Source organism: Equus caballus, chromosome 14, assembly GCF_041296265.1.
Source record: "Equus caballus isolate H_3958 breed thoroughbred chromosome 14, TB-T2T, whole genome shotgun sequence".
Lineage (NCBI taxonomy): Eukaryota > Metazoa > Chordata > Mammalia > Perissodactyla > Equidae > Equus > Equus caballus.
In genome coordinates, this window is record NC_091697.1 from 49621580 (window position 1) to 49635301 (window position 13722).

General features: G+C 34.9%; 1 protein-coding gene across 18 annotated transcripts in view; it reads left to right on the top strand.

Moving 5' to 3' along the window:
- Positions 1–13229, top strand: part of NR3C1 (nuclear receptor subfamily 3 group C member 1) — a 112250-nt gene extending 99021 nt beyond the window's left edge. For 11 of the 18 annotated variants that reach the window (XM_023616905.2, XM_070232637.1, XM_070232636.1 and 8 more), the window contains exons 7-9: positions 1202–1332; positions 8342–8499; positions 9050–13229. In XM_023616905.2, coding sequence (XP_023472673.2) covers positions 1202–1332; positions 8342–8499; positions 9050–9202 — 442 coding nt within the window. In that variant the 3' untranslated portion in view covers positions 9203–13229. 18 annotated transcript variants of the gene reach the window in all.
- Positions 13230–13722: the final 493 nt, after the last annotated feature.

Here is a 13722-nt window from a genome sequence, read left to right on the forward strand (position 1 = left end):
TGGTGTCTGTGACAGGCAGGTTTTGGATGTCAGGAAGTATACATTCAAGTTCTGACCATCTGTCTGTAGCTGTAAAACAGTCTCTCACAGTTGTCCTTAGGTCAGAATGTTGTGGGAAAAAAATTTTCTTTTGTACAGCCAACTAGAATGAATTTTTAGTCTACTTACTCTACTACACTATAACTTTGTCAAAAATAAAGCAGAAAAAGATATCTCCAATAAAAGGAACGCTTAATTCCTATTAGGGGATTGGGAACGTGCCTCTTTGGTAAGAGCAGGTTTTAAATTTGGAAAGTCATGTGAGCTCCTCTGTCCATCACCTTAGGCAGTATACAGTTCACGTTTGTTTTATCATATAAAGAAATAATCTTCAGTAGAGAAAAATAACCTTTTTTTTCTGTAAAGTCCAAGATTACTTTCTGTTAGAAACTAAAAAAAACCCCAGATCTTCAAGTATTTTAAAAACCATGAACTGGGCACAGTTTCAGGCTCTTAGTGTCATTTAAAAAGCTAGGAAACTTTTGAACTTTCCTATTTGAGATCTATTTGAAAATCGTAGATGTGATAATGACTGCTGAGAATCTTAATTGAGAATTCATTTGGTACCTTTAGTTAGAAGAATATTCAGTCACATCATGTCTGTCAGAGGCAAATCTTGGGTATCAGACAGCCTAGAGTCATTCTAGTTCTGATACTCTACATAACTATAAACAGTATCACACACAGTTATCTTTAGGATGAAATGCTCTGAAAAAATTGTCTTTTGATTTTTAAATGAGTAGTATCTAAAACTGTGTTCTCTAATTAGCCATGTTCAAATGCTACCATAAAATAAAACCTTGATTCAAATGAGCAACTGGTAATAAATTTTGTAAGAATAAATTCCCATTTTATTCTTAGAGTAAGTGTTTTACTCTAAACACTTAAGTAAAACAAGCATGGCATGCAGGATAGAAAAATAATTTCTCTAATGTAAAATTAGGTTGTTCAGTAGTGTCTTTAGATGCTCTAGACCGTAGACTAGGGAACAAATTTAAGGAAAGTTTTCCAAAATTCTGAGCTATAGGGAATGAGCATTAATAGCAATAGTTAGGTTTCCTTTATGAGTTCACAGTTTTGCAGAATAAAACAGAAAAATGTACATTTTGGGGAGCAAGCACTATTTCTTTCTAACTCCAACACTGACATTTTTCTTTCACAGACAGAGAATGACTCTACCCTGCATGTATGACCAATGTAAACATATGCTGTATATCGCCTCTGAGTTACACAGGCTTCAGGTATCTTATGAAGAGTATCTCTGCATGAAAACCTTACTGCTTCTCTCTTCAGGTTGGTAGAACACCTATTCACTTCTAAAATTCACTTCTAAATACATTAAAAGCATGAACTATAGAAGTCTAAAAACAAAGACTTATTTGAATACATAGCATTAATAATTATACCAAGTCTACTACTATTTCCTGCTAGTCAGATAATTTAGATTTTCATAAATGTAAAATTTTAGAATGGCACACCCAGTGATAGCAACATTAGTAAGACAAATAGGTGTCATGGAGAAATAGAGCAGTATGTGAGCCATTCGGGGGTCTCTGTTGATCTGGAATGTGTACAGACTTCCTCCTTCTTTCCTGTGACCTTTGATAACACCACTATAGGAGATGTGGAGACAGAAAGCCAACTAGATTCATTTTTGTTTTTCTACTTCAATGTTACTTGGTCAAATATTTGAGTTATACAATGAGTCCTAAAGTGTATAAGAAATTATGGGAAAAATAGATGCATCCTACAAAAGGTGTGCTTGATTACTTTTAGAGGATTGGTTAATGCAGTGTTGGAGCTGGACTGTTGGACAGAGGTATTGTATCTTGAAAAGAGCAACAAGAGTTTAAACAATCTTGAAAGTTTAGGTAAAGTTAACTGATAGATAAACTGTAACACCTTTGCTAGGTGAAAATAGTCTAAGTAAAACTAGAAAGATTTTGAAAAATACAAAGTGTCCTGTCTATATTAGTAAAAATGTGGCCTTTTCAACAACTAATAAAAAAAGGTCTGTGAACCAGTTAGTATTATAAACTTTAGGCCATTCCAGTAAAAAAGTAAATTTGCAATTTTTTTAAAAGTCTTCATTCCATTAGCAACTGTGGTTTCAAAGTTGCCAAATAACTTTAAGCTATAGATGTTGCATGTGACTTGATCTATTTAAGCTTTTCCAAAGCACTCATCAATCTAAATGCTTTCATACTATCTTTGTTCTACAAAAAGTTGTTTTATGTTAATAGATTTAAGGAGTGTTAATATTTCAATCAAGGTAAGAGAATTTTCCATAACTCATTAACACTGATCTTTAGCTGTAGGTTTTTTAGATACTTTCGCACTACACTTGTTAAAGAAGTGAGCTTGATATTGTTTATAACAGTTAAAGTTCTGATCATGATTTTGATTGATAATATCCAGGTATAGGTCAGTGCCAAGATACTAACCAATCTTATTTGTAAAAAATGATGATTTAAGTTTTATACATAACAGACTTACTGAGCTCTATGTATTTTTTTCATTGTAGATGATAAGAAAAAGTAAACTGAACTAGTACGTATCATTTTTTTTTTGTTTTAAAAGAACAGAATCACAAGGATCAAAATACATACTTTAAGATATAATTAGACTTCTCCTCTAGTAGAATACTGGAATAGGTACCTTAACCTCACACTAAAAATGCTGGATGAAAAAAATTAAAAACTAAGTACAGGCAGGAACCCAAAGAAGTAAGCTGTACTCTGAAACTAGCTTTCTCTTAGAGGGTATTTGCAGAACCTGGTGTGAATTAAATATTTAGTAAGTTTAAAGACAGGGGTTGGAAATAGAAGTAAAACTAAAGAAAGAATGGATGGATCTAAAAGCAGATTAGACAGATTTAAAGAGACCTTTAAACAGAAATATCTGAAGAAATTAGCCAGAATACACTTTTTAAAATGCATATATACATATGTGTGTATTATGTGTATATGTAAATGAACAAGAGGTAAGAGGCATGATTGAGAGAGAAGACCTAAAACAATGCTTCACAACTCTTCTCATGTCATAACAAACATGACAGATAGCATTTGTACAGCATAGTACACTGAGGTAAATGAGCAAGGCCACTTGCAAACAGTGGTGACCAGCATAGCAGATAATTATCTTAACATATTAGTAACCCATTCACAGTATATCAGTTAAAAACACCTCTGGTCTGACATAATCATCAGAGATCCAAAATAAAAAGTTAAAGAGAATAGGGAAAAATATTATACAAAGAGATAATGGCTGAAACTAAAGACCCAAAACCCCATATCCAGGCAGCTCAATGAATTCCACAGAACATATAAAGAAAATCCAGCTGATTAACAAGGTCAACGAGAAAATCACCAAATAGGCAGAGAAAAGAGATCTTCAAAGGAGAGGCAATTTAACCAAACAGCAGCAACTGAAGAAAATACAATGATTCTTTTCAAAATGCTGAGGAAAAAATTGAAAAATGAAGGCTGGACTTCTAGTTTCAGTGCTGACAAGTAAACAACTTGGAAGCTATCACTCCCCTCCTCACAACAAGAAAAAGCTGAACAGACTAAAAATCAGTGACTTTTCTTAGATCCATCAGAGAATTGAGGTCACAGGGCAAACCACCACCTTAAAATCTGGAGAAACAGGCAAATACAGAGAAGCACAGCCAAGATCAGCTTACTAGGAACAGAAGCTACCGGAGCTGGTAACTAGTAGGAATACTTATGGTAATTTTGATGAACTGCTGGAGACTAAGTGAGGAACAGACTGACAATTAAAAACTCCTGGGGACCCAGGCTTAGGAGGTTTGTCCCCCACACTCTCTTGAGTTTACCTCCAGAAGCCCCACCAAGTTCTCATGCTGAAGATCGGAGAAGATTCCCTCATGTTTCTGCCCTCTAAGGGACACTGCTGTAATAGACCTTCATCTGACTTGGGGGAAAGGGCAAATAGATAACTCCAGCCCCAGTCTCGCTTCCTATCTCATGCAAGGGAAGGGGGTGGGGGAAGAAGGGAAAAAAAAGGGTCCAGAACCACTTCTGAAGGTAACAGGCCAGGGACTCAGGCCTACTAAAAAAACTGAAATTTAATTTAAAAAGTATAAAACACTCCCTATCCCCAACACCTTACCACCACATGAGCAGTATAACATAACTGGATTACAATTGAAAGAGCTACAGAACACAACCATATAAGAAAGAGTTCTTAGGGAAACCCAAAGACAACAGGGTGGGGAGTTGTGGGGGAGACTGAAACCTCTTAACACCTTACAGCTATAGCAAATATTAAACACAGCTCAGATCCTAGCCAGATTAACATAAAACCTCACACCAAAAGCCCGGTTACCTCAGTTCTAATGCCACATCCAGCTTTTAGCAAAAAATTACAAGTCATGCTAAAAGGCAAGAAAGAACATAGTCTGAAGAGACAAACAAGCATCAGAATCAGACAGATATGACACAGATGTTGTAATTATCAGATAGAGAATTCAAAATAACTACAATTTAATATGTTAAGAGCTCTAATGGAAAAAGTAAACATGCAAAAACATATGGGTAATGTAAGCAGAGAGTTTGAAACTCTAAGAAAGAACCAAAAGGAAATGCTAGAAATTAAAACTACTGTAACAGAAATAAAGAATGCTGTTGATAGGCTCATCATTAGACTGGACCCAGCCAAGGAAAAAACCATTGAGCTTGGTGACACATCAATGGAAACTTCCCAAACTCAAATGTAGACAGAAAAAAGAATGAAAAAAATGGACCAGAATATTCAAGAACTGTGGGGACAATTACAAAAGGTGTAACATACAAGTATTGGGAATATCAGAAATGAAAGAGAGGAATGGAAAAAATATTTGAAGTTATAATGGCTGAGAATTTTCCAAAATTAATGACAGACACCAAACATAAATCCAGGAACCTCAGAAACACCAAGAAAGATAAACACCAAAAAATCAAAACCTAGGCATATTTTACTCAAAGAATCCAGTGGAAAATAACAGCTTAGCTATAGAGGGACAAGGATAAGAATTACATCAGAATTCTAATCAGAAACCATGCAAACAAAAAGGGAAAGGAATCACCAATCTAGAATTCTGTATCCAGTGAAATTATCCTTCAGAAGTGAAGGTGAAATACAGACCTTCTCAAACAAAAACTGCATTACTCATTAGTATACCTGCCTTGCATAAAATGTTAAAAGAAGTTCTTCCGAACTTCCAACAAATAAGTGGAAGGATATTCCCTGCTCGTGGATTGGAAGAATTAATACTGTCAAAATGTCCATCCTACCTAAATCAATCTACAGATTCAATGCAATCCCTACCAAAATTCCAATGGCGTTTTTCACAGAAATAGAACAAACAATTCTAAAGTGTGTATGGAGCCATACAAGAGCCAGAATAGGTAAAGCAATCTTAAGAAAGAAGAACAAAGCTGGAGGCATTATACTCCCTGGTTTCACAAGCTGTATTACAAAACTATAGTAATCAAAAGAGTACGGTATTGGCATAAAAACAGATCATTCAGTGGAACATAACAGGGAGCCTGGAAATAAACCCATGCATATGCGGTCAATTTAATTTACAACAAAGAAGCCAAGAATATACAAAGGACAGTCTCTTCAATAAATAATGTTGGAAAAACTGGACAGCCACATGCAAAAGAAGGAAATGACCATTATCTCACACCATACACAAAAATTAACTCAAAATGGATCAAAGACCTGAAACCATGAAACTCCTAGAAGAAAACATAGGTGGTAGCTCTTGACATCAGTCTTGGCATGATTTTTTGGGTCTGACATCAAAAGCAAAGGCAACAAAAGCAAAACTAGACAAGTGGGATTACATCAAATGAAAAATCTCTGCACAGCAAAGGAAACCATCCACAAAATGGCAACCTACCAAATGGGAGAAAATATTTACAAACTATATAGCTGATAAGGGGCTAACATCCAAAATATATAAAACTCAATAGGAAAAAAAAATTCAATTTTTAAAAACGGGCAGAGTATCTGAATGGACATTTTTCCAAAGACCACATAGAGATGGCCAACAGGTACCATGAAAAGATGCTCCATGTCACTAATTATCAGAGAAACCCAAATCAAAACCACAATGAGATATCACCTCACACCTGTAAGAATGGCTGTTATCAAAAAGACAACAAATAACAACTGTTGGCAAGGGTATGGAGAAAAGGGAACCCTTGAACACTGCTGGTGGGAATGTAAACCGGTGCAGCCACTATGGAAAACAGTAAGGAGGATCCTCAAAAAGTTAAAAATAGAACTACCATAGGATCCAGCAATTCCACTTCTGGGTATTTATCTGAAGAAAATGAAGACATTAACCCAAAAAGATAGATACAGCCTCATATTTATTGAAGGATTATTGACAATAGCCAAGATATGGAAACCTACGAGTCTATCGTCAGATGAATGAAGAAAATGTGTGTCTGTGGATATTATTCAGCGATAAAAAAGAAGGAAATCTTGCCATCAGTGACAACATAGATAGACCTTGAGGGCATTATGCTAAGTGAAATAAATCAGGCAAAGACAAATACCATATAATCTCACTTACATGTGGAATATAAAAACAAAACAAGCTCATGAATACAGAGAACAGATTGGTGGTTGCAGGGCAGGGGGAAGTGGGAGAAATGGATACAGGGGGCTAAAAAGTACAAATTTCCAGCTATAAAATAAGTCATGGGTATATAATGCATAGCATGGTGACTATAGTTATATTGTATATTTGAAAGTTGCTAAGAGAGTAAATCTTACAAGTTTTCAACACAAGGAAAAAATTTTTCTAACCTTGTGTGGTAATGGATGTTAACTAGACTTGTGATCATTTTGCAATATATACAAATATCTAATCATTACACTGTACACCTGAAACTAATGTTATATGTCAACTATATCCAGATTTTAAAAAATAAAATTTTTTGTTTTACAGACTGGCACCTGAGCTAACATGTGTTGCCAATCTTCTTTCTTTTTTTTTCCCCCTCCTTCTTCTCCCTTAGGCCCCCCAATATACAGTTGTATATTCTAGTCGTAAGGTCCTTCTGGTTGTGCTATGTGGGACACCACCTCAGCATGGCTTGATGAGTGGTGCTAGGTCCGCACCGGCAAAACCCTGGGCCACTGAAGCAGAGTGCATGAACTTAACCACTCAGCCATGGGGCCAGCCCCCCAAAAAATAAAAATTTTTTTAAAATCCAGTGAGAAAGATAGAGAAGGAAACAGACTCAGGGAGCTTATACTCAACTCCATGGGACAAGTAAGAATTTTTAAGACTTTGCTCCTAAATCTACTGCTTTTCCTCTATTTCAGCATTTTCTAAGATGCCATCACAAGTGAGGTTTGGGAAACAATGTGTTCCCTTCCCTACAGTGTGCATAATCATAGCTTTAGAAGTCCTGAAAACCATAAATCTGCCTAACTTTGTATTAAACATTCAGTTTTGCTTAAATTTTGACCATCAAAACCTTTTTTCCCTAACCATTATTAACACAGAACCAGAGTTCCTAGAAGCACACTTTAAGAAATGTAGCACTCTATAAATGTCATAACTCTGTAAGAGTAAGTGAAACCACAATTAACCCTCAGTTCACAGTCCTTAGAAGTATCAGCTTTTGAAGAGCAATAAAAAAAAATGATTTTATACCAATTTTATGATCCAGAATCCATGAGGTATTTTCTGTATTTCTAAGTATATAAGGGAAGGACAGATATTTGCTCCCCAGTAAGGCATATTTATAGGCTACATAAAAAATCAAGTTTCTTTGTAGATTGGAATCATATCAACTCAGTATGTTAACACATTGATTAATAAGATGTATTGCATGCTGATTTTAAGTTCTAATTGAATGGTGATATTACAGATATTCCAAGATGTAACTGGTGGAATAAACACTGTTGTTGAAGCCTTCTATGTTTGTACTAGAATTAAACTCAAGGGCAGAATGACAGTCACTGTATTATTCACTTGGTCTTCAAACTAGCTTTGTGAACTAGGAAGGAGGTGTCATCACCAGCTGCATTTTACAGATGAGAAACAATGTGATTTACCCAAGGTTAAGTCTTCCGGTTTTCTATTATCCCATATTCTCTCTTGGCTGTAGTTTCAAGATCCTTTGAAAATGCTTATATTTCAATAGAATGTAATACTAGTATATAGATAATGTAAGTTATGAAGTGTGCTCTTAATAATAAATGCCCTACTTGCATATATGAAAAGTTATCACAAGAAAATTCTTTAATTGATTACATCTTAACCTTTTAGTTCCTAAGGAAGGTTTGAAGAGCCAAGATCTGTTTGATGAAATCAGAATGACCTACATCAAAGAGCTAGGAAAAGCCATTGTCAAGAGGGAAGGTAACTCCAGTCAGAACTGGCAGCGGTTTTATCAACTGACAAAACTCTTGGACTCCATGCATGATGTAAGCGTCAAACATAAATTCAAATATCAAGGATTTTCTGAGATATAAAGTATGTTCTGATAGGTGTATATAATTATACACCAATAGTTAGTTAGTTTGTGGATTTTGGTGATGGTTTGAGTTCAATTTGTGAACTTCAGTTTGACACACATTTTTCCTAAGGCAAATTATGAAATATCATTTCATCTGGTCATGTACATATAAATTCATGATGCTGGTACAGAGAATTTAACAGCACTATTTTTAAAAAGGTAGAATTCCTTATTTTTGTATGATTAATCCATTAAATTAGAGTATGTCCTTCATATATTATGGTACTTACAGCTCATCATGAAACACTTAATTCCATATAATTCTATATACAATTTAAGGAATTCAAAATGTATTTGGTACCTGAGTGCTCATTTTATTTAATTAAACTACTTTTTAACCTGGGGAAGTCCAGCAGAGATTGGTGTATTACAGTCAGATATTTAAAAAGAAAGAAAAAACTAGAGGCCAACAAGCATGAGATGTCCCTTCTGATACGTTTCTATGTCTTCTCTTGCAGGTGGTTGAAAACCTCCTTAACTATTGCTTCCAGACATTTTTGGATAAGACCATGAGTATTGAATTCCCAGAGATGTTAGCTGAAATCATCACCAATCAGATACCAAAATATTCAAATGGAAATATCAAAAAACTTCTGTTTCATCAAAAGTGACTGCCTTAATAAGAGAGGTTGCCTTAAAGAAAGTTGAATTTATAGCTTTTATTGTACAAAAAAATCAATTTGTCCTGTAGCTGTTTCGTTGTTTTACTTTTTTCTTTTTTTGTTATGGTCTGGTTTTTGTTTTCGTTTTGTTTAAATACGCACTACATGTGGTTTCTAGAGGGCCAAGACTTGGCAACTGAAGCAACTAAGCCATCACTTTTCAGTGATGGGAAAAGTATAAAGTGATAGTTGGTGGGTCCCAGAAATTAGAAACAATGATTTGGGGGTACTCTCCACTGTCAGAGAGGGATGGCATCTAAACCGCCAGTGCCCGAAGTCTGCTGACAAACTTTCTGCTCATACTTTTCACAGTTAGCTGGACAAAATTTTCTAGACTTTTTGTTGGTGTATTTTCCCCTGTATAGTTAGGATAGCATTTTTTCATTTATGCATGGAAACCTGAAAAAAGTTTACAAGTGTATCAGAAAAGGGAAGTTGTGCCTTTTATAGCTATTACTGTCTGGTTTTAACAATTTCCTTTATATTCAGTGAACTACGCTTGCTCATTTTTTCTTACATAGTTTTTGTATTCAAGTTATTGTACAGCTGTTTAAGATAGGCAGCTAGTTCATAGCTTTCCTAAGTAAACTCTAAACATTAATCTTCTGTGTGAAAATGGGTTGGTGCTTCTAACCTGATGGCACTTAGCTATCAGAAGACCACAAAAATTGACTCAAATCTCCAGTATTCTTTTCAAAAAAGCTCACATTTTGTATATATCTGCTTCAGTGGAGAATTAAATAGATTGTGCAAATTAACCATCCTAACTGGTGTAGAGCACCTAGTCCAGTGACCTGGCTAAACTGTGGAGGATGATTGCAAAAGACTAATTTAAAAAAAAACAAAAAACAAAACTACCAAGAGGTCCTGTTTGTATTTAATGCCCTATCTCTGCAATGGTTAGATGGCAAAAAAGTTGGTAAACTGTCTTTCAGGACCTTTTGTTGTAGTTTGTATAACTTCTTAAAAGTTATGATTCCAGATAACCAGCTGAAATAAGCTGAGAGATTTTAATCAGACCAAGTAATTCATCTCACTAACCTTCACCCAAAAAAGAAATCTCTAATATGGCAAAAGCGGCTAGACACCCATTTTCACATTCCCATCTGTCACCAATTGGTCTATCTTTCCTGGTGGTACAGGAAAGCTCAGCTACTGATTTATGTGATTTAGAAATGTATGTCAGACTTCCATGTTTGTAAAACTACATATCCCTCACATCCCTATGTGTGCCATAGAATTTAACAAAAGCCTTGTGAATTTCTCCTCCTTGCTGTTGAGAGTTATTTTAAACAAAATAGAAGCTGTAGTAGCCCTTTCTGTGTGCACCTTACCAACTTTCTGTAAACTCAAAACATATTTACTAAGCCACAAGAAATTTGATTTCTATTCAAGGTGGCCAAATTATTTGTGTAACAGAAAACTGAAAATCTAATATTAAAAATATGAAACTTCTAATATATTTTTATATTTAGTTATAGTTTCAGATATATATCATATTGGTATTCACTAATCTGGGAAGGGAAGGGCTACTGCAGCTTTACATGCAATTTATTAAAATGACTGTAAAATAGCTTGTATAGTGTAAAATAAGAATGATTTTTAGATGAGATTGTTTTATCATGACATGTTATATATTTTTTGTAGGGGTCAAAGAAATGTTGATGGATAACCTATATGATTTATAGAGTGTGCAAGCATTCATACAGGCAGCAGTGGTCTCAGAAACCAAACAGGTTTGCCCTAGGGGAAGAAGGAAATGGAGACTGGCCCTGTGTGCAGTGAAGGTTGCTGAGGCTCCATCCCATTCAGATCACAGAGGAAGTAATCCTCTGCCTCCCAGAATGACCACCCTTCTCATTCCAACAGTGAGTGTGTCAGCGCAGGTTTAGTTTACTAAATCTCCCCTTGCGCTAAAGTGTGTAAACAGGGGGCAGAAGGTGATGCTTACACACTTAAAGGCACTATCTAATAGCAGAGTTACTTTCACATACAGCCTCTCCAACAGTTTAATAAAAACAGAGGCTTTAGAAGTTTTGCAATAATATGCATAGAGGTACCAGCAATATGTAAATAGTGCAGAATCTCATAGGTTGCCAATAATACACTAATTCCTTTCTATCCTACAAGAGTTCATTTCCAAACAAAATGAAGACATGTTTCTGTTTTCTTTGAATGCTTTTTGAATGTTATTTGTTATTTTTCAGTATTTTGGAAAAATTATTTAATAAAAAATGTAATCATTTGCTTTTTGGATGCTCTCTAAAAGGGAATGTTCCTTTTGTAATGGTTTAAATTGATCTCAAAGTATTTTAAGATGGTTTGTAACCCAACTGGATGTGAAATTTTTGGTGCCTAAGAAATACCGCTTGAATATTATCAATGACAGTGTTAAGTTTCAAAAAGAGCTTCTGAAAGATAAATTATTGTTCATTTGTAGAATGTTATGTGGTTAAAACCAGAAAGCACATCACACATTAATCTCATTTTAGTCCCAACAACCTTGGCTCTCAAAAAGTAGAGCTCAGTGAAAAAAATATATGCACTTTGTTGTTAAAAGGAAATCAGCTGACATTCATAAAATAAAATTATATGAGGCTGTACATTATATGGAAAAATAAGCTGTGCCCTTTTAGAATATGTGGGAAAGAAGAAAGGTACCTTATGTTCGAGTATAATTACGGATTTAAGTGAAAAAGGATATGGTGCTATTTGAATGCAGCTTCATTTTCTATGTATGTGGTATCTTGCCATCCCAAACTAAGTTGGTAGTAACTTCAGTGAGAAGTGACGACATGCCTAAGTGACAAACAACAAATCCTGCAAAGTATTTTAATTACTGGTGGAAAAAAGTGACCCTCTCAGTGTTTTCAGGCCTTGCTGTGGAATACTATACAAGCCCTTTTAGGGCATATATACCCAATTGTCTAAAACTATGGGAGAGAAACCTAAAAGAGCACCCGCCTTCTCCTGAAGAAAAAATAAAATAGCACCTCAAAAGGAAAACTAACATGATTAGTGTCTTATAAAGAGCTTGATAATTAGCAAAGGATGAGCTCTGGATATGCATATAAAGGAAAGTCAACCTCACTTCAGAATGGGGGAGTGGGATGAGCAATTCCAATTTTACTTATCTATACAACCTATTATCATTGTCTTTTCATTTAAATTTGCTGTTCTGTTAAATACCCTAAAACTACATCACCATAGAATGGTGATCTGTCAAGAACCATGACAGCACTCAATGAGATTTCCATCTTGGTTGGTCACCCAAAAGACCGTAGCTGTAGATGAATGTGTTTTTATGTGCTTGGTTTGCGAGTTGGAAGGGAAAATAAGAGTGAAAGGAGGACACTTTAACCACTTTGAATGGAAGTGTCATCATTTTCCAGACTATTATCAGTCAGCCTGGTCCACAAGGACTAGTGACCAGGTTTTCGGGAAAGGATTAGCTTCTCTCTAGAAAATGCCTCAAAGAAGGATTTTATTTTCTGATGAAAGGCTGTATGAAAATGCCCTCCTCAAATAACTTGCTTAACTACATATAGATTCAAGTGTGTCAATATTCTATTTTGTATATTAAACAAATGCTATATAATGGGGACAAATCTATATTATACTGTGTATGGATGGCATTATTAAGAAGCTTTTTCATTATTTTTTATCACAGTAATTTTAAAATGTGTAAAAATTAAAACCAGTGACTCCTGTTTAAAAATAAAAGTTGTAGTTTTTTATTCATGCTAAATAATAATCTGTAGTAAAAAAAAAAAAAAAATGTCTTTTTACCTACGCAGTGAAATGTCAGATTGTAAAATCTTGTGTGGAAACGTTTAACTTTTATTTTTCATTTAAATTTGCTGTTCTGGTATTACCAAACCACACATTTGTACTGAATTGGCAGTAAATGTTAGTTAGCCATTTATAGCAATGCCAAATATGGAGAAACATCATAATAAAAAAACCTGCTTTTTCATTATGTGACTCCAATGTGCTTTTGTAGAACTTGTGCAGTTCCAATTTTTCTACTTTTTTTCCTCCACCTACTGAAGGTAGTTATCACTTCAGGAATCTTAAGATGCTAAAATGGACATTTAAATGTCAATGTGGCAATGTCTGCATGCTAATATGGCATAAATTCAAAATGAGCTTAACTTTGGTGCCAAAGACCCAAAGACTATCCTATCCATGCTTCAAAGGGTCACGTGCCAATTACTGCAAAGGGTACTGAGGGAAGGAAGAACTCACTCCCGAAGGCTTCTCCAAATATAACTGTCTTTATCATGAAAAATGACATTTTATGGAAACAAATGTTACCTAGTCAAAATTCTTAGCTTATTTTAAAATCACCTCTCTCCCAGAAAAAGGTACAACTATTTAGTGAATATCAGAACAATTCTGCACAATATAGACAATAAAGGCAGAAGGGGGAAAGTGATAAGCCAGCTACTCTATACAATCTATTCAGT